General features: G+C 48.0%; 1 protein-coding gene across 6 annotated transcripts in view; it reads right to left on the bottom strand.

Annotated features, from left to right (window-relative positions):
* FOXN3 (forkhead box N3) overlaps positions 1–27,504 on the bottom strand; it is a 398,885-nt gene that overhangs the window by 88,536 nt on the left and 282,845 nt on the right. For all 6 annotated transcript variants that reach the window (XM_046008530.1, XM_046008534.1, XM_046008535.1 and 3 more), the window contains one exon: positions 27,154–27,218. In XM_046008530.1, coding sequence (XP_045864486.1) covers positions 27,154–27,218 — 65 coding nt within the window. The remainder of the gene's footprint in view (positions 1–27,153; positions 27,219–27,504) is intronic.

Below are 27,504 nucleotides of genomic sequence, written 5' to 3'. Positions count from 1 at the left end.
CTAGGAATAAAATTAAAACTTCCTTAACTATAGAAATCACTTTGATTTGAAGTCAAATGAAAAGGCAAAAACTTCAATTAAGTAAATCTCAAGAGCCAATGATCCAGGAAACGGGTGAATTTTTTAAAAAGCCATTCTAATGGTTTAACAGCTTATTCAAGTGGTCTACTTTAAAATGCCAGGAATTCAACCTCTTGATTTAAGAGCTCTGGAATTCAAGTGCTTCAAATTGAGAAAATAATACACAAGTAAATGGTCATAATTTCTTCTTTGTGCATCCTGGCATCATACGCTCCCGCTCTGAGGCTCTGGGCACAGTTACCTTCCAGGAGTGGCCTGGATCGCTCTCACGGGAAAGCAGGAGCAAGTACAAACACCGCCGTACTTGAATCCTGAACATCATTCCTCAGTGGGAATTATAAAGCTCTTGCCTTAAAATTACAAACAAGGGATAAAATAAATATTTCAGGGGCTCATTCAAATGAGCCTCTCAAGAGCCTGGACTCCACAGATAGGGCTGTACTCTCAAAAGCCTGCCAACAATGGAGAGGAATGTTCTAAACATTCCTGTGGACCCACAGGGTCTGTTTAATAGGACACCTGGAGCGGCCAAGGCCCCATGGCTATCCTAGCCCTTCTCCGCCCTCCTCTGCCAAGCCCCTTTCCCCTTTCATCTTGTTCACCTCCCACCGCCTCCACCGAGCTCCTCAGCTGAGTGGCTCCTGGAAGAGTGGCTGCCAGGTAAGGGCAATTTATTTACAAGCATCACAGCCTTGGAAATGATGGGAGGATGACTCAACAAGGCAGGCCGACGCTGCCATCCTCCCGATTCCCCTGCACTGTGGAACTATCCAAACAGATGTTGAAACAATAATGTCCCAGCGTTTCATGCAGATATAGTCGTCTGCGAGGGGGATAATTGCTACACCATTCATCGGAAAGCATTCACAGCAAGTACCTACTATCCACCAGGGACGGTGGCTGCCCCGCTTGTCAGATGTCTGAGAGAGACAGACACAAAAGCAGTGATAGAAGTGACGTTACACGTGACCCTGTGGCATCCGGGACCGCCACGGGAACTTGGATAAAATCCCCTGGCCTTGGAGAAAGAACAAACTCAGAAGGCAGCGAACAAGAGCCCACGGGCTAAGTTTGTTTCCGCTGGGGAGGCCTATAAGCCAACAATGGTTTGTGTACTTTTTTTTTAATTATTGGAAAAAAAATTTTAATGTCTTGCGACCCATGCATATTACATGAAATTCAAATTTTAGTGTCCATAAACAAGCTCTCACTCCAGTTTGCCAAGTGACAGTGATGGAACAATTTTGAGCTGCCACAAAAACCTTGCTCAGTCATCCCAGAAAACAGCCCTTTGGGTACCTCCCAGACCAACTCCCACATTTTCCAGAGGAAGACTGGACCCTACGAATCCACGTGACTCGGCTGGGGTCACATGGAATGGCACGGTCGAGAAGAAAACTCCCCAGACCAATACAGGTTCCATCCCGCTGACCAAGACAAAAACCAAAGATCTTTAATGAGGAGTATCTGAAGGGAAAAAGGATTAGGATTTGCCAGTGCTAGAAAGATGCTTCACCCAAAGAGCCTCACAGAGAACTCGCTGCTCCTTCCTCATGCGGCTTCCAGTCCTTTTTGTACCATGCACTTCCCAGAGGCCTCCTAGAGCCCCGCGGCCCCCGGGGAAGCCCGCACCATGGAGTGCATCCCCAGCTACTGGCTCTCACTCACAAAACCGCAACTCCACCTGTGACCCTCTCTGGAGTGTGATCCCAGGTCCCTCATTCAAGCGCCTCTGGTCTCCAAGCCTTCCAAGACCTATGAGAACATGACACCTGAAAACTGAAATTCATGCCAAAAGCACCTTGAAATTTGGCATAAAGGCTCACTTAGATGTTTATAATAATGTTAACTGGTCAAGAGCAAATCAACTCGACTCTCACATATAATGATTTTCCAAGTGGGAGGCGGCTGTACTTTGGTTAATTTATTACGATACGGGGAACGGGGCCTCCAAATACTGAGTGCTTGGAACTGGCAAGAACTAACTTTCTTTTTAAGATTTTATTGATTTGAGAGAGAGCACAAGCAGGATGAAGGGCAGAGGGAGAAGTAGACTCCCTGCTGACCAGGGAGTCCGGTGCGGGGCTCGATCCTGGCACTCCAGAATCGCGACCTGAACCGAAGGCAGGTGCTTAACTGACTGAGCCACCCACGTTGCCCCTCAACTCACAAGTCTTTTATGAAGTATTTCTTCAAGATTATTTATTTGAGAGAGAAAGAGAGAGCGAGAGCGCGGGAAAGAGTTGAGGGGAGGAGCAGAGGGAGAAGCAGACCCCCACCAACTGGGAAGCCAGACTCGGAGTTTGACCGCAGAGCTGAAGTCAGACATTTAACCGACTGAACCACCCAGGTGTGCCAATATTTCCTCATATTTAAGTTATTTGTACTCTACTAGAACATGCTGTTTTAGATCAATAAAATCATTTCTATACACAAATAATATAATGTGCCTACACAGTATCAATGATATATAATGAAAAATGCAAAGCAGTCCTAATACATGTCCCTGACCTCGAAGCATTAAGAAACAGTAGGACAAAAGTCATAACTCTGAAGCTACATGATCCAAAGATGCAAAGTAGATCTGTGAGACTAGCTAAAAATTTAGACAGTAAGGCTTGGCTGAAACAGTCAGGCAAAGTTCTTTGGAAGAACTGCGTTTCGAAAAACAACCATTTATTGAGTGTCTACTGGGTGCCACTTAACACACTTAGTCATTTAAATGATCACCTTTAATCCTTGTAATAACCTACAAGGTACTGATTCTTACCCGGGTTTAACAGATGAGAAAACAGGTTAAGTAACCTGACAAAGGGTACTCAGCTAATAACTTGGCGACCCACAAGCCACAGGCAGGCCACAGAATTTAGGATTACATTTATTACATGAGCTTCTCCAAGTGGGGCATATGCTGCCCCACCCACGGCGTGTGAGGGTCTGGCTGCCACGCCGAATGTCAGACGTTTGATCTGAGTCTCAATTTTACACGAACATGCAGGGACAGTTAAAAGGGAAGACAGATGAACAGATACACAGATACAGTATGAAATCGGAATCTAAAACTGACAGAGGGTTTTCACTAAGAGTATGGAAAACACAGCAACGAAGGCTCTGCCGCGAAGTGTGGGCAGTTTAGGGCTGCGGGAGCTGCTCCATTTACCTGGAGAGGGCAGTCACCTTGCAGGGACGGGTGACAAGGTCAGACAGAGCTTGGGAGGGGGTTGTCAAGGGCACGGAGTGTCCGGTGTTTTGTCTCCATCCTGGAGGACCGGGTCAGGGAGGAGAGCACTGCCTTGCGCTGCTCAGTCTGTGGCTACCACGGCTCAGCTATAAATGGCTCCCCTGCTGCCCCCGGTTGTCAGGGCTCATCAAGGAATCATGGGAGACTGTCTGGGCCTGGGGGGACCAAAAATGGAGCTAGCGTGCATTTGGAGGCATCCTCTTGCCTTATTCACGGAAGGGTTCACGGGCATTGTGGATAAGGGCCTCCAGCAGGAACCTGGCATTCGCTTTAGGGCACAAAGGTTCTGGAAGAGTGAATCCAAGGGGCTCCCCAAGGAGAGCTGCTCAGGGCTGGTGTGTCTCCACGCTGCTTCAAAGCAGAGATTCACTTCAAGTTTTCATCACTCCATGAGGCCTGGTCCCTCCTGTTTGCCCTGAAATGCCGCCCATGCAGGCCATCAAAATGGCTCCCTCCCACGAAACAGACTGGGTTGCAGGAATCTCAGTGGAGGGCACAGAAGAGACCAGATCTTATTTCATTCCCGGAGTCATTTCCTCAGGTAAAAACCTGGCCAGTGGGAGCTAACTCCTTTTGGGCTAGAGCACCAAGAAACATATATCAAGTTACCTCAAGAGAACCAGGATGCAACACTGCTTTGCAAAGAAAGGAACGTACAAACAATTCGTCTGGATTCTTTCAATCTCTGGCCCCCTCCCTCTTTCAGTCTCTCTGGGCCCCTCTCACGGGCCAGCATTATGCCTGTCTCTTGAGCCCCCAAGTTTCCTTCTTGAAACTTCCCAGGATTTCCTGCTTCTGCAGCCGTCATCCAGAACTCCAGCGGCGTCCCTCAGGAAATCCCTTCACCTCTCCAAGTCCTTGTCTGTACACAGTACTTCTTGGTGGGGGGGGGGTGCGAGAAGCCACAGTGATGGGCCACCCGCAGCACGGGGCCGTATCAGCACTCGGCGACGGGATGCAGGGGTGAGAAGACGTCAACGAGGGAGCAGTGGGAACCGGCACCAGGCCAGTGGAGAGGGCGGCCATGCAGGCCCAGCCCACTGCCGCCCCCAGCAAGGCAATCCCAACACCGGCCCATCTCCCAATTATCATGAGAAGCCAGAAATCTAGATATTACATGAAATTTCCTGATTTTTAAGCATAGGCAATGAATTCAAATGTTCAAAATCATTCTGTCCGGGGAATAAAACTGTGTGCCAGATTCGCCCACCTCCCCCCACCCCAAGGGAGGGGGTTGCCAGTCTGTGCTCCATTAGCTCAGCGGAGTGGGGTCATTATAAACTACGCTTTTGAATCCTCCTCTCCTCCACGAGGCCTTCCCTGATGGTCCCAGAAGAGCGACGCGTCCTTCTCCTCTCCTCAGGCCCGGAGCCCACAAGGCCACCTTCTGGGACCACCCCCTCCCTGTTCAGCCCAACACGGACCTTCTGCTGGTCCACTCCCCCCAGCAATGCATTAGAGGCACTTAGCAGGCATCTGAAGGAGAGCTAAGTGCTTTAATGACACTCCTGTATTGATTTAGAGCTCTTCTGTTCCTCGGCTTGGATTTCCCGAACACGGGGCATCTGCGGCAGTGCAAATGTCTCAGAGGCTAAGTTCCCAGAGGCCAGGGCCTGCTCCACGGAGTTCTCCCTGGCACCCTGGGAGGGTGTGACTCGACAGCAGCAAAACCCCTCTGCCAACAAAGGCACAGACCGCTGAGGGCACAGGGCACTGTTACAGGCCTTTTTGGAGAAATCCACAGTCCTGCCAACGCTTCTAGCTCCACCAGCCACGGGCCTGTGCTGCCACTTTGTGGACCCGTCAAGTGGAGCCCAAATTCCCACCTGTGTGGACTCAAGTCCAGCCCAAGGGAGACCAGGCCGTCCACGTTTCCAGCACATACAGGCTGCGGAAGGCGAGTCACCGTGGGTCTGCATTCATTCATTCACTCTCGCGCTCATTCATTCGTTCACCAAGCACTGGTCCACCTGGTGTCAGATATGGAACTATGTGCGGGAAATGGAGAAAAGTAATGTGCAGAAAGTCCTGTGAGGAAAGTCTGGTCCGACAGGCAAAGCATGCCAGGGGCTGGGTGGGACCGCGACAAAGGATCCCATCCTGACAGAGCTGGAGCCGAGGCGAACACCAGCGGCACATGCCGGTCTGGCTACCGGGGAGTGGTGCAGAGATTGAACCAGAAGCCCCTGCTCCTCGTCCAATGTTCTTTTTTGTGTATAAAACATTCTTAACAGGATTCTAACTCAACTGCTAATGAGGCCCAGCACCCAGACACAGAAGTCCCCCACCTGTGACCTCTCCCCAACCCCTGCCCAAGGAGACCACTTGGCATGGCACTCAGTCATGATAATCCACTAGTGCTTTCTGCACCCTTCTAGAACCATTCTCAAGTTTTTTGGTGGTTTAATGTCCCAGTGCACTTAAGGGACAAGACATGAGTGACATGTCATGAGTGACAGAGGTTCACAAAGAGACTGCAGGGTGGGGTCAGAGGGGGTCTGAACAGTCACCCAAGGCATGCACCTATGTGCCCTGAACAAAAGGCCCAAGTCCAGCTGCCTGCTGGCCAGCAGGCAGAACTAGTATGCTGGCACAGCCCTGCCCCTTCTGCCACCCACCCCACACTGGCCCGCCTCCTAAAGGTGACTGTTGTCATTTTCAAAGGGGAGAAGGAGTGGTCGCTCATGGAACCACCGGCATAAAAAAGGCCTTCCACACAATGTGTTTCCAATTCCCTCAAACGAGAATCAATGCATCAGTAAGACTGCGTCTCTGGGGATCAAAGCCAGTCTGTGTGGCCCCCACCTGGAGGGGCGGAGGGGGCTGAAGTCAGATGTGAGCAGATGCCTGGTTCACGGCTCAGCGCGGAGGGGAGCAAGGCCAGGGGGTCACGGCTACTTCTTGGACCTCGTGATCTTACCATGTTCCACAAGGCCAAGACAAACAGGCTTTGTGTGGATCTATTTCGGTCACACAGCTGCACGTATAGGATTTATGAAGATGTTTGGTGCCTGGCTCCCAAGAGATTTGAACACCAAGCTGCTGCTTGACCAACCGTCCATCCTTCCCATTTCCTGCGGAGCCTGTTGTGTCCTCAAGTTCTGACCCCTTAGGACTCTGGTCCCAAGTTACAAGTTTTCCTTTCTTCTTCCCTGAACTCATGAGAGTTGAAGCGTACGAGTTATTGTGTCTGGCATCCGCGCTCTATCATTGTACAGCCGGCCGCCTCTTCTTGGTGTTTGGCTTTATTGATTTCTATTTCTGACCTGCTCGGCGCTGGCTCATTCATTATTCAGGGAAAATCTGGCTATGAGACTACAGTCTGATTTCCTGCCAACAGGAGCCTGAGCCGGGGGGCGGGGGGGGACCTCTGTGAGCCTTCTTTTTGAAGAATCAAAACCCCAACGAACGAGGGGTGTAATTTAGATTTCTCAAGTTATTCACGTAAGACCTGGTCACTCTGCAAAACATTATTTTCCGTGTGAGTGGCAGGTGAGCTCCGGAGGAAAAAAAACATGGGAGTTAATGATTCTGAGGCCAGAGATTTGACTAGTTCATAAACCAGTTATCTCGGAGAACAGAAAATCTCGTCAGGTGGCAAATGAACCCACCCTTAGCCCTCCACCCTGGAGGTACGTGGTGGGGGCCCCCATTACTCACGATCACCAGCTCTTCTGCTGACTCAGAGGGACACATAAGGACACACAGCCATTCTACTGCTAGCGGCTGAGTCCCACCATCTCCCCACGCAGCCCCTGTGTGTTAGATGGAGAGGCTGACATTTTCAAGGTGTTGCAGTAAGATGTGGGGGACAAACTCATTTTGTTGTTTTACTGTTTGTTTTCTTCTTCACAGAGCACAGAAGTAAAGAAGTTGTATTTAAACCATAAGAAGAGAGGTTCAAATTAAAGAGTGGGAAGAAGTTCCTTCCAGAAATTCAGGCTAAAACATACTATTGGAGAAAGTAGTAAAATTATCCTCTAGAGAAATCTCGTAAGAACAGAACTAATTACCACCTGTAAATACCAATTTGTGTATAATCTGATCCTGGGGGAGGAGGTTAGATGAGAAAATCTCTCAAAATCCCCTCCGGGCTTCCCCACTAGGTTGAATTTTCACCATAAAAAGTTGAAACACTTTGGCTGATCTCTGGTGGAGGTCCTGGTGGGAGGCGATGGCTGATCACAGTTCTGCAGCCAATTTTAACCTCAGCATCACGCCAAGAGTGGAGTTCGGGGGCTGGCGGGTGCTCTCTGAGGGGCGAGAGCACTTCCTCAGGACACACAGATGCAAAGACAATGGCATATGTGCTTCCACCAAACCTCGCACGTGAGCTCCTAAATACCACAGGAGAGCCTTCCTATCTGTTCCCCTACTGTGTAAAAGTAAACGAGACATCATGAAGAATCGAACAGGAAATAACCATCTGTCTCCTGACTGGAGACTGGAGTCTTTGAACACACACACACACGAGCCATGACACACGGGGCTCTCAGTCACATCACACAAGCGCTACGGGCCACCGCGTGAGGTGGCAGCGAGATCCTGGCGCAGTGGGGTTTCCACGGCCTTTCTGCAGGGGTGACACAGGTGTCGAGGGGGATGCTGGCCCGGGGGCCTCTTGGCCTCTCCACCGTTTAGTTCAACTGGAACCGTTCCGATTTCATGTTTTGCCTTATTTTGACTTCATGGAAGGTTTTCGTTAAAGAAAAAAAAAAAAAGCCAAAACATACAAAATTAAAAGGGAAAGGAGGGAAGTGCAAGGCAATCTTAGCGAGCACAAATGGAGCTCCAGCTTTAGGGCTTCTCCTGCAGCGGGCAGAGGTGGAGTCAATCCCAGGGCCTTCGTTCCCCTCCTCGGTGGCCTGCCTGTGTCAGGGACGATGGTGCCTCCTCGACCGCCCGGGGTGGCGGTGAGGCTCCAGTGAGGGCGTGCAGGCGTGTGCCGAGCTCAGTGCCTGACACCCAAGAGGCCGGGGTAATGAGTGGTGGCCCTGGGAATAAAGCCAGTCTCCCCAGAGCCCTGTTCACTGGTAAACGTTTGCTAAACTTATTATATTTTTAACTTAAGGAATTCACAATGATGACAAATATAACTAGTATTAAAGTAATCCAACTTAAAAGTATGTTCACTGTCCTTTCCTTCCAACGGTCTCTTTTCAGGTGTCTGCTCAGCTCTGCCATCCCTACCTTTGTCTCTCTCCAGGCCCACCACCCCCTCAGTGAGCTTTGCCTCTCACACGCTTGCTCACCAACAACTTGCTGACTCAGTGTTCCTAGCTCTGGCCACTCACTGAGTTCATTACACATTTCTCACTACCTAAAAACAGAGGTTATCAAGTCTGTACATCAGAATCATCTGGGAACTCTTAAAACGACAGATCCCAGGGCCCTACCCCAGACCTTCATGCAGGCCAAAGAAGGCAACATCCCCAGGCTTTCACTGGAGAATGGGCCCTAAATGTCTTGTTGCTCTAGGCCTGCCTGAAGAGATGTTATAGACCAACTCCCCTGTATCCTGTTAAATAACTCAGGATTTCTCTCTCCATCTCTCTCTGTGAGGATCTAAAGGACAAATCTGTTCCAGGGAGCTCTGTATTTTTCCTCAGTTAAAAGTCAGTTTTAATCTTCTGACCACTTAAGCCAAACAAAAGTGATCAAAAGAAGAAAATAAACCATACAAGCGATCGTGTTTCTCTCTGCCTTAGCTACCAGGAAGCTCAATGCCAAAATCCCGACGGACGACGCTACCCCTTAAACCAATACATGGATGTTATGATATTAATTTTGTATATTAATGTTGGGGTTCCTACTCTTATTTTCCCTGTGTCTTGATTTCCGCATGTGCGTTTAAAAAAAAAAAAAAATTCTAGTTATGTTGCACTTTTGTAATCTACTGCAAATTCTTTCCAGAACAAGATGGGCTATGTTAGAGTAATTAATTAAATACAGACATTCACACGCAGCCCTCTGCAGCCCAGCAGCTCTAAAGCAAATGGTAATGAGCACCAAAGTAGATGGCGGCTCAGAGCAAAGTTTTTGGCTTTGGGTCAACTCCGCGAACATAAACCTCCCCACTGACTCCGGTTCTCAGGGGACATCTGGAAACATACCTGAACTCCATATTAAGTATGCTTTAAAGTTATAAAAAGAGTAAGGAAAATTAAAACAGCTACACAAATTCAAAATCTAGAATTCCGACATTCAGTTCTGAATCTGCGGTCTCCCAACTTCCTGCAGCAGCTCCACACACGGAACTAAAATTCTGGTCCTTACGGAAAAGCAGCAGGTTGGTCTAACGAACCACTACAGGTGGTTAATAGACGGTGGAAGTCTGTGGCCTCGTACATCAGACAAAATGAATGGATCATTTAGAATATTGGAACACTGTTCTGGTTGTTTAAGAACATGTGATCATTTTTTAAAGTTTTGGGGGCTCCAAACAGCCTGTATGCTATGTCCCTACATAACCTTATACTTTGAACCAAACTAACTACCCAAACACTACCCGTTCCCAAATGCGATCAAAAAGATCGTTATCTGCCAACTGAAATGCTTTTCTGTATCTGTGAGAGGATCTGTTTTCTTGGGCACAGAGCCAGGCGCACTCCTGAGGAGGCCAGGCATCTGGGGGCAGGGGGGAGGGGCTTGACAGCCTGGACTGGAGCTCTGGGCTGCAGGGAAGACCCCCTGTGCTCATAGGGACCGCCGTGTACTGGTAACACACAGAATGGCTCCCTTCCCTTGTTAGCCACAGCTAAGTCCCTCTGCATCAGGAGGGTGGGGACTGGCCAAAGGGCTCCCAGCCGGGCCGGCACTACCTGAGCGCACGTGGCTTTGACCCGGGCCTCAGATGAGGGGCCAACGGGGCCTGAAGGCTAAGCACTTCTGCTGTTGCTGTCAGTTGTTACTTCTCCCACAAAACAATCTAAAGATACGAATCGTATTTATTTAAAAGGTAAGAACTCTCGGGTGCGCACGCTGGGCACAAAGAAGGGTGCGATCTAAAGTTTCCCTACCACCTAATACTTAAGTAGTGCAGAACGCCTTAAACACTCTGCCATTTTACATTTTTGCAAACGTTGCCTGATCTTTGAAGATTGAAGCTAACCATGAACAATAACCTAAGGAACATAAACTAGCAGCTGTAAAATTCTTTTTATTCCTTTATGTATTTTGATTTATGTAACCAACACCACCTTACTGTAGCCAGCATGCTGTGAATAAAAAATGACGCCTAATTCCACAGCTCCAAATAACTGCAATTACCCTTCCGTTCTCTCAATTATGTACATGGGGTGGGGTCAGCCTCAGTCAGACCCTGGACCATTCATGTCAGCAGTGTGCTCCGCTCAAACCCAGGCCTGGCTGGGGCATGCAATTTCTCAGAAGGAGCCTAAGAGCGAGAGCTACCAAGTGGCTGCACGGTAGTTTCTAATTACGGAGTGCTTACTGTATGCCAGGCACGAGGCCATCCCATGTGAATCTTCCCTGACCCAGCACAGAGCGGGGGTCCTACCTTCCCATTTTGCAGATGGAGAAACTGAGACCTGAGACACACTGCTGCCAGTGGGAAGGAAACTGGGATTCGAGGCCAGGACTGATGCCAGCACGATGAGAAAGAAGTAGCCAGTCTTACCTCACTGATTTTGATGACGATATACACAGCTTCAGGTTTCTCTTCTCCCTTTCTGTATCTTTGGTGGACCAAGAAGAAAAGGGGAGTTGACTCTAATTTGAAAGGACGGCAGAAAAGGAGAGCTGGACCGGCCCTCAGAGGGGCTGGCTTAGCCGCCAATCTGCCCCGTGGCCCGGAGCCAGCCCTGACTCTGGGCCAGGTTCGCCTGTCCGTTCATGGTGGCTGTGCCTAGCTAGGTGTCTAGAAGAGCTCCCAGCTCTGACATCCCATGGCTCGAGCTGGTCCCTGTGTCTCTGTACGCACCACGTACAATCTGGAGGCCAGGATGGGATTTGGGGTACTCTGCTGCTCTCACCAAAATAATGATCCTGAGTATACAGGAAATACTATTTAAATTACCCTTTTGTTAGAAAAACATGAAGAAAATACGTCTTTATGAGATGGGAAGGAAGGGTGTGAAAAAATTAGAAATCGTGCTAAGGCATGTAAGAGACACACGCAGGAAGAACTCCCACAATTCGATTTTGTACCACGATGCGACCCCCCAAACCAGGGCGTGTACTTTCTTGTCCCATCTCGGAGATGAAAATACTGGAAGGGATGGAGGGGGTGAATACAGGCCACGCTACTGACACCCCCAGCCCCGTCTGGACAGACCGTAAACAAAGGCCTTCAGCAACGGTGAGTGTGTGGACTCAAATGTGTATCCACCAGTGTAACTAGTCAAAATTAGAACAGGTGGGCACCTATCCTGAACTATAAAAAGAAAACGTATTGCAATATTGTCTTAAGTCCTTTGGGAAAGCAAACACAGACATACCCGAAATCCTCTCTGTCCCCGAACTACGGCAGTGTCACGCACAGCCTTAGGCTTGGGTACACTCTATAGGCAAAATCCATGTCTGAGTATTAATGTAAAAAAATGGTGTCACTTTTTTTTTTTTTTTAATTACAACACATTCTCAAGAGATCTTAAAATTTAAGAGGCAGCATGAGCCACGCAGACAGTATTTACAAGGGACTGATATGTGGGGCCCTACAGTTTAACTGAGGATAGCAAATGATTCAGAGATGTGACAGGCTTTCCTGAGCCACACTTCAATCACTCCCGTAAAAGCTGCAGAGGAAGGATAGATACCCTTCCGGTCAGCCTGCAAGGTACAAGCACGACTGTATGTGCTTTCTGTTGGGAAAAAGTTCTGGTTATTCCACATCCTCCTGGAAGTTACAACTCTCAGTGTAGCTGGCCTGCTTACTCTCATCTTATTTTTTATTTTTACTTTTACTGAGATATAACTGACATAACGTTGTATTACTTCCAGGGGTACAACATAATGATTTGATATTTTTATGCACTGCAAAAGGACCACCACAGTAAGTCTAGTTAACACCTATCAGAACACGTAGTTACAGATGGTTTTTTCTTTTGGTGAGAACTTTTAAGATCTCTCTCCTATCAGCTTTCAAATATACAATACTGTAGTGTTAATTCTAGTCACCATGCTGTCTGTTACATCCTTGGACTTAATGTATTTTCTACGTAGAAGTTTATACCTTTTGACAACCTTTACCCATTTCGCCCATTCCCCCATCCTGGCCTGCTTGTTTTTATATCTCAAGTTTTCAAATACATTGTTTTCTTCACTAGCTGAAATGCTTGCTACAAAGTTTCAAGCTTTTAATAATGATTTCTAAACCAATTACTTCACCGTGACGCAACGGAAAACCACTTTTATTTAGATAAAAATTTCAGGTTTGTACAAGTCTCCTACGTGTTCTGGCAAAGAACTTCTCTCAAAGTTTTTGCTAGAGTTTTCCTTTTTTCCCCTAATTTTACTTATAGTCACATGAATTCATCTTAACCTACATTTAAGAACCTAACTCTCGGGTTCTGAATGTTTAAAAAGAAAAAAAAAAACCCACTCTCGGGAAAGATTGACATTTCAGTAATCTCCACCAGCTGGCATGTTCCAAATGGAATCTAAATATTGTATTAACAATATCAATAACAAGCAGGTTCGGCGGGCCTTAATAAAACACGCTTGGATTGTGAGAGAAATTCTTGTTATTTTGTGTTTCACCAGCTTTAATTTACTGCATTGATTTAATAAAAATCTATGACAATCTCAACTTTAATCACTAAGAAATCTGAAGTTCACTACAAGTGCATAATGAAAATCTGAAATCAAGTAGGTGTAATGAAATTTTTGTTGCCCAATCATTTTTGCAACTTTTGACCAAGGTAACATACCCAGCAAAGCCCACGTATGTGTCCAGTTCAATGAATTTTCACAAACCATTTGCCCATGTAACCAGCACCCAGATCAACAAACCAGCAACCTCAGGGGCCGCCCTTCTCCCCTCTCCAGTCACTGCCTTCCACCCCAGAGGTAATCACGACCTTGACTTTTCCTTGCACATTCCTGCAAACCCTGGCAGGGGGCAATCCTGAACCAAGGGAATCCCCATTAGAGTCACTAGGCACACATGGGCTTGCACATTATTTCCTTTCCTTTGTGGAAGGTAGATGGGTATCCTCCCGATTCTACAGATGAAGAAACACAAGGTCAAAGTCGAGTATTTGACCAAGCCAAGAGGCATTATGTGTGTACGCGTAAATGAGTACGTCGCTCTGGGTGTGGGTGGGAGAGGGGTGGTATGAAGGATTTTGAGAGTGAGATCCAAAGCCAGGTCCCTCCAATGCCAAACTCAGTTCTGTATGTTGCACAACTGCTATTTTAGGCAACCTCCTTTTCCTCTCAATTCATTGACTAACATGTTCGAAAAATGTCATTCATAGTTAAACGGCCCGATACAGAAAAGAACTATATCACCCCTGACCCCGGCCCCAACCCCCACACACACTCACACCATGTGACAGTTCCTGAAACAGCTCATTTTTTTCATTGAGCATCTTATCTTCCCCTCTCACTGCATTTTGGACTATGAACAATTTTTGAGTCTCTGTGTTAGCGCTATCTTAATTTTAAAAATTAAGTTGGGAACTAAGCAAGTGAGCCTGAAGAGGCTCCATCTCTGGTCCTGAACTGGATTTTCATTACTCAACTGCTCTTCAAATTATACTGATTTATGATGTGATTATTACTGCTTTTCCTAAGTGCCTTGGGTAATGAGAGAAATGCAAGGGCGCCCCAGACTTCGGTGATCTGGGGGCTCTGACACCCCTTGGCCTGTCCAGCCACCCCACCCCTCACTCTCAACCTCTCTCCTCTACCCCAAATGTCTTGGTCAAGGCTCTCCTCTTGGCAGTACAGCTGCTCTCACAACCTCCCACCAGCTCCAGCTGTGGGCTCCAGCTGTGCCCACAACAACTCACATGGCGCTGACCATGGTCCGCAGTGGTCACGTGATACGGGCCACGTGATGCCAAACTGGCCATCCAGCAGCCGTCTTCACACCCATGTTGTGAAGACCAGCTCTTAATTCTTTACGCTTGCCTGCTTGTCTAATTTCAGTGCAAGACTGAAACGCTACCATCTACCCCAAGTCCTCAAAGTCAAAGCCACTCCCCACTGCCTTAATGAGCATCTCCCCACCATTCTGCCCGGAACATTCTTCTTTCCCCTTCCCCTCCTCTTTCCTGTAAGGAAAAAGGGCACAGTGACTTCCCACCTCCATCTTGGCTCATCCCATTTCTCCTTTGTGAACACACAGATGTCACACACCAACGTACGATCCGTGTACTTCCTGATGACCCGTGCCTTTGGTTTGGGCTTCACTATTTTGTGAGCCTGCCCGAGTGTTTTTGCCATGGCTGCAAATCACGGCGCCTCTTTTGTACTGGGGTCTGGAGCGACACTGACTGAGAAGTACTCGGCTGACCATGTCAAGCAGATTTAGGAGACGCGGGGACAGAAGCCTCACAATGCACTAGCCACACCCATAGGAGAAGACTTCCCTGAACTCCTGACATCCGTCCCCCCGAGTCTGAGCTCTTCTTGAGATGGCACGAACCATCAAGGCTTCTGGGTGATTCTGGACCCCCAGCTAGACTGTAAATTCCTTAAGACTGGAGATCTCCTTATCTCTATCCCCAGCCTCAAGGGGGTACCTAGTAGGCTGTGGGAAATGAAGGGATGTTTATGAAATGTTTGCATGTAATTCACTGAACTGAACTGGACTGAACTATGTCCTCCCACACCCCTCCACACCCAATTCAAATGCTGAAACCTTAACCCTCAATGTGTCTGAATTTGGATAAGGTTAAAGGAGGATATAAGGGTGGAGCTCTAATGCAACAGGACCCTAACAGGTCCTTCATCTGAAAGGCTGGTATCCTTGTAAGAGAAAGAGACCAGGGGAAGCACATGCACACAGAAAAGGCCACGCAAACATGTGGCGAGCAGGCGGCCACCTGCAAGCCAAGAAGGGACAACACGCAGACATCAGGCCTGTGGCCGCCTTGATCTTGGACTTCTAGTCTCCCAAACTGTGAGGAAATACATTTCTGTTGTTTAAGTCACCCAGTCTGTGGTTATTTTGTTATGGCAGCTCTAGCTGATGAATGTATTTACCAACTGTCCAAGCATCTTATACTCCAGAGATGGGGCTCTGGGGACCAACTCTGGCTGTGAAGGGAAGTTGATGAAGATGCGGAGGTTTGTTACTCAAGGTTAATCCCCAGTAAAGGGCAAGTGTCTCCTATCTTCCGTCTTTCCCTTATCAACAAGGCAGCAAGTCTAGTTAAGGCAATACATTTTAGCAATCCCCATTCTGCCAGGAAAAGTGAATGTCATCATTAACTAAGATTCTGGGCCTCTGGGAAATTACTTTAACTTGACTGACACCACCTTATGCCCCGAGATCTTGATAATCCTGTATGCCCATGGATCATGGCCATTATCATGAAAGGAAGGCTGGACGAGTCTCAAATGGGAAGATCTGCATTCTGGCCTTAGATTTTCCACTTAGTGGCTACATGTACCAGCATATGTAACCTCACATTTTTGTGCCCAGTGCTTTTTTTTTTCTTTCCCCTTTAACAGATTTTATTTTTAAGTAATCTCTACACCCAAAGTGGGGTTCAAACTTAAAACCCTGAGATCAGAAATCACACTCTCTACCAACTAAGCCAGTCAAGCGTCCCTCTAGTGCTTTGCTTTTAAAATAAAATGGCTATGCTGTTGTAATGGACAGTTCTTCCCTTCTTTGGGAACTGATCCAGACTTGCATCTGGAGAACCTTTCATTTCCCAATCCATCCCTGTGCTTAGAAGTGATGTTTCCAACCCCAGCATAAAACAGTCCGTGCCCCTCCCCACCAATTCATCTGGTCACAGCGATGGTTCCCAGGGGTCATGTGAGCCAGGCTGGTCTAATGACAATGCTGCTCAGAACTTGAACTGAGAACACCAAGGAAATGCTAGACTCCAAGGTGATGTCTACAGCACAAGGGGTGGTGGCAGCCATCTTGGAAACTCAGTGTGAGCTTCTCCAAGTGTATTTCCATCAGAGACTAAGCTGAGTCGGGGGAACAGAGAGAACAGGTATTATTACTACCACAATCCTACTTCGTTAAGTCACCATCTCAGGAAAGCTCTCTACGCTCATCTGATGTTCTTTCATTTGACAGCCAAACCACTAAGTGGGCCTCCTAGACCGATGGCAAGTGGGTCTACTGCCGCTCAGAAATCATCAGTGACATACATTTAGTTTAACTGAGGCTATTCATGTACAGATTCTTTATGAGTCAGGGCTCTTGGGTGTACACCCCCTAGGACCACAAATCAAGCTAGGTCAAGTAAAATGGGGAATTTAGAGTTCATGTAATCCAACCATGGGAAGGGCAGAGGTAGAGTGGCCGCTCATCTCCACTTCTTTGCCTTGGTGCCATTTCTTGGCAACAGCGGCTGACTACCCGTGGTACCCCTTGTTGGATCCAGCACATCCTTCAGAGCCCCCAGATCCAAGGTAAGAAGTCATGCCCATCTCTCAACCAACTGCCGAGGCCAGGGAGCTCCTGTAAGAAGTTGGCACTTCCCCATTTGCAGTATGTATTAGAAGCTGGGGTAGGGGAAAGACAGTGGGTCCCACGAAAGCACCCCACTTTAGGTTAACGAGAGCTGCAAAATGTTTAGAAGTGAAAACTTCATTTGTTATTGTTTCATTTCGCAACCATGGCAAAACTCAACGAATGAAGTCTCTTAGAGTCTGAGGAATAGGGTCCACGTGAATGATAAACAGCAGTAACCCTTCTGCATGCGACAGGGCTGGCTGCTCATCTTTGGTCACGGTGTCCTCACAATCATGCTCGCAGTGGGGGAAATGAGCCCACAGCCAAGACACTGACTGTTTTAGAGCAGCTCTATGCACAGACATGTAGTTCTAAGACCTCAACGCAATCGGTGTCAAATTAGCAGCATGAGATCATCCTAAATATGCCCCATAAAAAAAAAAAAAAAAACACAGCCCCAAAAGGGGCCAACCCATGTGTTTTAGGGTGACCATGGAGTGGGGGACAAGTTCAATATGATCCCTTAAATGATTTTCTGAAGTTCTCGATCACTGTATCTCTCTCCTTTCTTTCTCTCCCTCCCACCTCTGAAATGCATCTTTGCAAATAATTTGTATTCTGGCACAGACCCTGAGACGAAGAAACAGGAGTACAGATCACAAGCCATTCTAACCCATCCCTTAGGAAACTTCTTTCTCTGTGTCACATTTCTGCAAGATCTTAGTCACTCCAAAGTGTCAGTGAGAACAGCTGGTAAGAACTCCAATTCTCCTCCTCCGGTGGGTATCAGGTGTCTCGCGGGCATTTGCCTTCATGTAGCAGCAGGAGCTTCAGAGAGACTGGAAACAGTCTTAAATACTCCTGAAGGTATAACTTCTGTTCAACTGGGGAAGGATTTTTTTTTACGTTATTGTTATTTGGGGGGTGGAAGGTACTGAAACTCTTAGGAAATGGCAGAAATGCTATCATAAGCCTAATGACTTCTATTTATTAAACCCGCAATAATTGCCAACTGCTGTACATACACAATCTTATAACCCTTACAAAATCCCATGAACTATTGCCATCTCTTTGGCTGGGAAGGGAAGGCTGAGATGCATCAGAGGAACTGCTTGGGGTCACACGGCCCGGGAACTGCAGAGATTGGCCTCTGCACCAAAGACTGGCCAGCTCCAAGGTCTCTACTCTCCCTCCCAGCATACTGCCTCCCCTGGAGGGAAAGCAGCAGTGATGGGATTTGCACATGGAGCTCCCACAAAATAGCAGGGAAGCTACACAGCCATCAGCTAATCCCCACAGTGATACAATCTCCTAGGTAGGACTGGTGTTTTCGCATTTTGCAGTAGCCCAAAGTGGTTCATGTAACTTTTCCAAGGTCAGATGGCAATTAGGCCGCTGGGCAGGGGACGGATCCAGGTACACCTTATTTGAAAAAGGAGATCTTTTATCCGCATACCATCATTTACCAAGGCCAACAGGAGAACTGGGTGGGGTGGAATCTGCTGAGAAAACAGGGGCAGGGGGATGATGGGGCAGGAGACATTTGTTCTTGCAGACTCACAACATGGGGTGGGAACAAGCCTGAGTGTCCAGGCCACATTCACTGGTGTAGGTTAATGTACACACACACACACACAGACAATCCCAACCTATCATGTGCTCTGCGGTGAGCGCTACACCCAGGAGTTCTCAGCCACGCCTTCTGGTCGTCCGGGGAACCAAACAAAAACACAAACTTGACCTCTTGCAGTTTACAGGTAGACAGACGCTTGTTAAGTGCACTTCTGAAACTGTAATGTGAACAGCTCCATGAGCATATTCCAAAAAATTCTTCATTGTAAGCCTCTTGGCAATTGCATAAAAATATTTCTAGACTTCTATCTGAGCACAGTTAAACAGAACTTCAAGGGGAATGACTTTTCCAATTGTATTTTGAGATTGAGTACCTTGATAAAAGCAGGCTCTGCAGTACAAGGTGATCCAAAATTGTATCATCTTTATATATTTTATAATCTGATACAATTTAATAGATGAGACAAACATTTTTAATGTTCAAAAATTAAACTGTAGGGCTATCTTGCTATTGAAGAATTATAATTGGAGTAAAAAGAGCTCCATTTATCTATGACTGTAAAATCCAGATACACTCAAAATACTCATCCTGTAGAGGAGCGGTTCCTCTCATTGCATTCACCTTTGAATGACTCATTTGAGGATTTCTCTTTTTCTCTATCCACAGTCTCTGAAGTATCTGAATACTTAACTGTTTACCATAGCGCTATGTGGGGGAGCAAAAGAGGAATAAAGCACCTGGATTACCTGAATGAAAACAGACAACATAAGGACTCATTTCCATCTTTCTGTCTTGTCATTATAAACTGCTTTTGACCATTACAACAGGATTCTCCCCAACCCCAGTCTGCAAGACACTGCAGAACAGGCAAACGTCTCCAGGGGAACACTTCAAAAAAATACCTGGGCCATTCTGAACCGAAGATCAGGTAGTGGGAGGTTTTTAAGGTTTATGATACTGGACTTGTGACCTTGCGCAGGGCGTTTGTCTGGACCTTATTTTTCTCATCTACAGAATGGCAGTAATCATACTTAATGTAGAAGGCTGAGACAGAAATTATATAAAACACTGGGGTGCCTCGGTGGCTCAGTCAGTTGAGTGTCCAACTCTCAGTTTCGGCTCAGGTCATGGGGGTTGTGGGACAGAGACCCGCGTGGGGCTCTGCCCTCACCGTGGAGTTGCCTTGAGATTCTGCCTCTGCCTCTCCCTGCCTCAAATAATAAGTAATATTCAAAAATATATATATGTGTATATATGTATATATAGAGAGAGAGAAAGAGAGAGAGAACGTGTGAACCATACAGAAAAGGTTGTGTATTACATGATTCTACCTATAAAAATGTCCTGAACAGGGAGGTCCACAAAGACAGAAAGTAGACTAGTGGCTGTGTGCTGAAGACCCTTGTGCCCCTGTGACCATCAGAGCCCACAGATGGCTTTGCCTCAATCCCATCCTCCCTGGCTTCTCTGTACCAGTGGGTGCTCCCGCCCCTCCCCTCTTTCTGAAACTCTTGGCCCTTCATTTCAGGGGTTTCCCCAGTCTCTAAGCTCCTCTCTGCTGTTCCTGTTGCTGTTGTCAGCTCCCACCACTTTCTATCATAAATTCATGGTTTTTTCCAACATGGAAATAAAACATCTTTTTCATTCTATGCCCCCATGAAAATCTCATCTGCTCCATTACTGGCAGTGGCCATTTCTGGACTGACATCTTCCAACACTCCCCTTCCAGCCTTGACCTCCTTTCTCCTGAACTCCAGCCTGTCTCCCCTCCTAGCAATATGACCCAGAAACAAGACCGACAACCCACAGATCCTGCCCAGCAGGTGCCTGACCCAGAGGAAGCTCTCAATGCCATGTCCCCCATCAGACCATCAACTCCTTCCAACTTCCTTATTTCTGTCCACCAGGTACCATTTTCTCAGGGTGCAATACCAGATTTTCATGAAGATGGTTCCTAGAGACGGCAGGAGAGAGACCAGCTGACGCGCGAGCCAGAAGGAACAATCCAGGCTACAGGACTGATGTTTCCTCAGATTCCATACCAGGCTGGAAACACTGGGAAAGTGGGGGTACCTGAAGATGGGGTAAATGTGGATTTCCAAGAGACAGTGACAGTCAAAACTGACCCGAACCTTCTTTTAAAACTGCACGTCCATATAAACCTATCTATCTACCTACCTGTATTTTTTACATTTCCTTGTGTTTAGCTTTAAGAGGATGTTCTCAGTGACCACACAGACCATGAGTGATTAGAAAGGTGACCCGCATGACTTTAAATTCACCTGACTGGGAACAAAAACAGCCTCCTGACTTTATGACTGTGGTTCTGTAAATATCTTTACAGATAACTCAGTGCAGGACAATAAGACAAATGATGCCAAGAGAAAGGGGCCCCTCCTAAAATGCAAAGGGCTCCACAAGCCAAAAGAGGACAGAAGGCAATTAAGATTTGGGGGGGAAATGTAGAGAGGTTTTCCTTCCCCCTTCCCTCCACTTTCTGTTATTACTATATTATTTTGAAATGGGTGTGCCTGGGGACAAGAATCCGGAGGTTTATGCATTAGGTAGATGCCCTCGTTTGCAAAATGGACAAAAGAGTCAGCTTGTGGAGCAGATTAGATGAAAGGAGCCAAAGAGCCCAGGGGCTGCAATCAAATGGGAAAGAAATGAGTGGGGGAGGGGCAAGGCAAAGCCAAACAAGTCCCTGGATCCGAGCCGCAGTCCTTCTGGAGAGAAGTGCCCAAGTGCCAGGGCCCGGGGGGGCCGGCGGCCGGGGCAGGGAGGGGGTCCAGAGCCACCATCCTGGTTCCACCGAGAAGGAAATGATGGTGCTCTGGCAGCGAGAAGCGAAATCACGCAAAGGAGAGGCGACCAGGACTCCACTCCTTTGAGGTGTTGGCGGAACTTTTCACCCTGACTCTATCTGCCAGTATTGATGATCAGAAACCCCGAGAATGAAACAGGTGAAAGTTAATAAATCTCTGTTCTGATCGAGCATTTGTGAGGTGCCAGGCACTGAACTGGACTTAACGCTTGAACGTTCTCGTTCTCCCTGACCCTCCACAGAGATTGTGGGGAGCACATCTGCTAGCCCCATGTACAGACGATCAAGACTGAGGCCCAAGGTCCAACAGCTGGCGCCCAGGGAGGGAGGGATTCAAACCCGGGCTCCCTCACATAGCACCTGGTGTGTATATGCGATTTGAGAGAGGGGGATAGCTCCCCGTTGGTGACTTGGGTGACCTCGCAAGAAGGCAGTCCTATTTGCAAGGAATAGGAGATACGGGGGAACAAATCTTTCCCATCTGTGTATACATCCGACAGGATCTGGGGCCTCCCGTCTTCGGCCCTGTCCTGAAAATCACTAACCCCAGCAAATGGACAAGGGAAATTTTCCCAGGGAAGCCAAAGAGAACCGGTAAATCAATCACAGTCAGAGCAGTCTGGCTCTATCTTCCCATTTTCCCAGAGTTTTGTAAGATGTTCCAATAACTAACTCTTTCTAGGAATTTAGCATCTTCTAAAATGTCTTACTGATAGGATTTCTTGAATCCTCACAAGAGCCTCATGAGAAAACATTATTATTATTGTTGTTGTTGTTGTTGCTATCATCATTCCCACAGAGAGGTTTAAGCCAGTTCCCCAAGTAGCCAAGACAGGGTTCACTGGCTCACTTCCAGGCTCTCCAAACTGGTAACGCACCTCCACCCCAAGATCCACGGGGACCCTCCAGAGCAGTCTTGCTCCAGGACTGGAATCCTCAGCCAGGCCGCCCCCACCCTGTTTCCTCTCCTTGGACCCCCCTGCAGCCTCAGCGGACTGAGGCCCCGCTCTTGCCACTGAGCTCTAGCTAAGCCTCAAATTCATTTTGACCTGCTTTTCGGAAACAAGTTGCTAGAATGGAGTGGAGTTGGTACTCCACGGAACCGCTGCCTCCTCTGAGGTCCACTCCTTATCTCATACATGAGAACAGGAAAAACTCGGGATCACCACATATACCCAGTAGCAGCGCCGGGACCACAACTAGGCCCCCTCGCTCCTCATCCAGGGTTTCTCCCACTAACACTTGTTTCTGATTCACGGATTACCTGCTCTCGAGCCTTTTGGGGCAGGAAATACAGCTTAGGGGAGGGTACTCCACACATCCGAGCAGTAAAAATACACAGCAGAGCCGTGGCCGAGGGTCAGGGCTGTGGCAAGGGGGTGCAGGACATGAACTCCCAGGAAAAGGGGGCACCTAAAGCCAACCTAGAACTGGGGAAACTGGCATTCCTTGAAGCAAGGCACCCAATGGTCACGGTCAACTTCATACGTGTCTGACCAATGGCAAGCGTGCACCTGTGCGCTCCTAAGAACCGCCTGCGACCAACAGCAAAAGAGCTGGTTTCCCTTCTCCCTGCCTGCTTGTGGGCCTGCAGCAGCACGATCCTGCTCTGTGCACTGAAAGGGCCTCCAAGGTCTTCTTTCCATTTCATTAGCTCATCCAGTGGGTTGTCAGAAGTGAATGGAAACAAAAATCTGTTATGTGTGTTATAAAAATTTATTTTAAGTCTGCCACTGCATCCTAAGGAAACAGACTTAATAATTAGTGGCCTGGTCCTGGAGTGAGAGAGAGAAGGGAGGCGGAGGGAGGGTCTGGAAGGCTGGCGGGGTGTTAGCAAGGGGGCCTGGCTGGTGGTGGCATCCGTGCTTGAGCGTCTCTGCCCCAAAGGAAGGGATGCGCAGTCTGACCCCAGAATGGGCTGTCAGGGGTCGAGGGGAGGGTCCCTGGCAACCCCCCGAACCCTTCTGGTGACTCCAGCCCATCTGGTGGCCAATACACAGAGATGGATAAGAAAGATGCGCCTGCAGGTGGGGTAGTGGGGATGGGCCCGGGGAGCACCTGTTGAGAGGAAGGCTGGAGGTAAGAGACAGGGGGGCCCAAACGGGCAGCTGGCACAGAGCGCCGGAGGCAGAGGCTTCTCTCTGAACACAAGTGCACGGGGAGCGCTGAGGCCGACAGGCCCGACGAAGGCTGAAAGGGCAGAAGTGGAAGCCACGATGACTGCAGCCGGTAGATCTCTGAGTGGAGGGCAGGAAGTGAAAAGCACAGCGAGGCCCCACAGAGCGCTGGGCTGACACCTCCGGGGACCAGATGAAGGGTCAGCCCAGGGGTGAACAATGTCTTTAATTAGGAATCACCGACTCATTAAAATAACCCATCCAAGGGCGATGTTCACATAAAGTAACCTAATTTGAAGTTTGATGGGTGAATGGAATGTGTGTGTGCATGTGTGTGTGTGACATTAACTAATAAAATAAAAAATGTATTTCAAACACACAGAGACCAAAACAGGGGCACACAGACAGGAGGAGGGGACAGCTGGAGACACCTGTCGGCTAGCCACTGCTGCAGGGCCTCGAATAAGCCACACTTGTCTGTTTGGACTCATCCTGGGCCCCCTTTAAACACAGGGCTTGTCCCTTTCTGGCACACGGCGAGGTTTCCGTTGTACAAGAACCGAAGTAGTCTCTGGTCCCTGGAACTGCTAACATCCTGAAATTGTCTCCAGCAGCTTAAATGGCATTTAAAATAAATACTGTGAATTGATGAAATGACCAATTATGTTAAGTACCCATGCCTGGTGTAATCTAAACCAAATCTTACCCCATTATCTTCAAAACTGCTAGATGAGTCAGCAGGCCCTCTCGCCAGTGACTCTGCAAGAACCAAGTACAGAGACCACACTCAAGTAGGACCGAGTGCTTCCTTCCCGTTAGCTCCTGCAATTGGTTTTATGCTGGGGAAAAAAAAAATAACTCCTATGTGTCTGCTCGACAGCTAATAAACCAAACTTCTAGCCAACACACATGGGTTCCCATTACGTTACCATTATGTCTATCGTTCCATGGATTTCAGAGTCTAACTGCCGCCGTATCCTCTCTGGACAAAACAGTGCTCCGAAGCATATCCTGCTGAGAACAGGGGCTGTTGCCATCCCAGAGTGCCCATGAAGCATTCCTTCTTCACCCACGATGCAAGTCCCCCTTGCCGTGTGCCCTGTTGCCTACAGACTCGTTTCCCCTTCTCGCAATGCCCTTTGCTCTCTTTCCACAAATCCACAAGCGATTTTTCAAGGCCTCGTTCAAAGTCAACGCTCCCCTTACACCCCCCACCCCCGACAATAATCAGCCTCCCTACTCCAAATGGTGCACCACACCTGCTGCTTCGGCCAGGCCCGCCTTCTTTTAGTCTCAACTCCCAGGGACACTCCACACAGCAGGGTTCTCCCCGATCACCCCTGTGTAGCCTGTTCTGCATGGGCGGGGGGCCCACAGTCAGCCGGGCTTTGTCGGCCAGTCCCCGGGCCTCTATGTCACCTTCTACCACGTTCTAGAAGCGGGTTCTTCAGCGTATCCTGCTTGCCTTCAGTCCCAGTCCCTGAGGCTAGGACCTACTCACAGAGTTCTTTCCTAGCTGAATTACCTAGAACAAATGCCCTCCTGCGTGCCACAGGGGAAAAGAAGAAACGTGTGCATATTTTTAAAATGTAAAGTATAAAGATGAGAAAGTATAAATCAGGCACGTTTTCTTCCACTTGAGTCCAACCTCCACTGTCTGCTGGCATGACTGGGCAGCTCCCATCTTTAGACACCCATGTTTTCATTGTAAAACTTTTGCTCATGGGTGTTAGCGACTTCTTGAGGAACCAGTACCACCCACGGAAGGGACACAAAAGTATTGGTTAGGGAGAACACGTACAGAGTCTGGAGAATCTCAGTACCATAAAAGTGTCTTGAGAACTCTACATACAGAGATAGCAAATATATAGCAAAGAACTATTGCAGGAAAAAATGAACAAATCCTTGCCCACCCTCTCAAACTCCAACCAAGAGTCTTCTGATTTTCACATACACCAAAAAAATTAAAATTAAAAAAAAAAAAAAAAGGAGAGCTGTACTAAGTGGATGTGGATTGAGTAAACATCTGAAAATGGTAATAATGAGATTCTCAATGCTCAGAATAATTAGAATTTTAAACCCTATCAGGGAAAGGAAAAAAGGTCCACACCCAGGAGATAGAATCTCAGTGAAATCACTCAACTTCAGAACCTTACTGATGTTTTCTTCATGCTTTCACCTGGCAGAAGCAACAAGAAACTAATCCTAAGAGCAAATCTTACTTAATGTGAAACTTAAGGAATAAAAATCCTGTAAGAAAATGTGCTCGCTAAATAAAATCCCTCTTCTGAAAATAATCCAAACACGAATGATATTCATATCATTGTTATAGACGTACACGAAAAATAAATATGCACATAACTTCGAAATTCACTTGAAAACACTCCCAAAGGCTCATCGTAATTGGTTTCCGTTTATACCATCTGAAGGGAGAACAGATTTTTTTTTTAATTATGTATTAATCTTTGAGAGTGGAGGGAGTTCCCTATTTTCCTTAAATATTTAGGCTATCTATAATGGTCATTAAAAAGAGGATTAGTTAGATCCACGTGCCTAAATTTCACCTGTACCAAGCAAACTGGCAAGGAAATCCTTCAGCTGCTGATTTCACAGGCTATTAAAAGGACAATGTGTGATCACATGGCATATAAAACAACAACTGAAATGTGATGCCATCTCTTTGAGCTACTCAGGAAAACCGAAGATAAACGCCCCTTTTCTCAGGCACATTTATATTTCATTCCATCACACACCTGGCTGGCCCTTGGCATGAACTTTTCAGGAAAAGAGGCTTACCTGCTCTAAACCAATCCAAAGCAAGGACCACTCCGCGTTCGAAGCCCGGTGCAGTTCTAACCCACTCGGTACCATGAGACCCAACTGCTTTTGTGCCCCTCCGACACCCTGCCCATCGATGGAGGCTAACGGGGACAGGAAACTGGAAACCCCAGGAGCCCACCCATTCCAGCTTCTCTGCTCCAAAGCAGTGAAAATCCAGAAGTATCTAGAACGCATCTTACGGCTACTTTTAACCATTTATTCTTCTTTCACTGTATTCAGTCATTTCAAAAGAAACTTAAGAGCCAAAGCAGAGATGAAAGGCAGCTGGAATTCCTTGAGCACGCTGGAGAGGACTGATAGCAAAGCAGCCAAGGGTGAGCCAGACAAAAGGAAGGACGTCCCCCTGCCAAGGATGGTTGTGGGGACAGGAGAGGGGTGACTGAAGTCTGAGCCTGGGAGTAAGCCACAGCCAACCGTCCAGGCGCACAGGCCAATAAAGAGTAAGGGGACCTACCCCATGCACCAAAATGCCGGCACAACCCAGAAATTCCTCATTTGCCCGGGCACTGGGAATACAGAACTGGCGCGGGGGTTGTTTTCACCAGGTGACCGGCTCAGTTCATGCCACTCTCAAATCCCAACTGCCACGTCATTCCAGTTTCACCAAAGCAAGCCGAACTTCCGAAACAGGACCCGTGGGGGCAGACCAAAGAACCGGTCCCCATTTCAGGCTAACAGTTCAGAGCAACCAGGGGACGTGAGTAGGAGGAAATAAAGAGAACTGGACAAAGAGCCCCAGCCCACAGCAGTCACACTTCTCCAGACAGTGCCCACTGCTAAAGAGGACAGAGCTCCCCCCCCCGCTGCCAGCAGCCCAAGGGCACGGGGCCGGGGGGCGGGGAGGGGGCGCACCTAGAGACCTACCTTGCAGAAGGGCTCCATTTCTCTTGAAGAAGGTGCTGCCCGGCCAGATGGGTGGACCTGATGTGCTGGAAGAGAAGAGAAACCGGGGTAAGCGTGGGCTCGTGGACACTCACTCCCCCAGCAGAGCTCTCAGAAGGACACTTTCCCAATGACACATTATCTACCCTCTCCGAAAACACATCTTTAAAAACCACCAGGTTTGTTTTCAGTTGAATGGGCTTTGTGTTTCCCAGCGTGGAACCTGTCTGTGTGGGTGTTCTGCCCACTGTCCTGCGCCTTCTGCCTCCTGGGCGCTGAAATCATCTGCAGGTAAATGAAAAGGCACGTTCACATGGTTCAACATCACAATGT

This window comes from Meles meles, chromosome 6 (assembly GCF_922984935.1).
Source record: "Meles meles chromosome 6, mMelMel3.1 paternal haplotype, whole genome shotgun sequence".
NCBI classification, from domain to species: domain Eukaryota; kingdom Metazoa; phylum Chordata; class Mammalia; order Carnivora; family Mustelidae; genus Meles; species Meles meles.
This window is presented reverse-complemented; position numbering and strand designations above follow the sequence as displayed.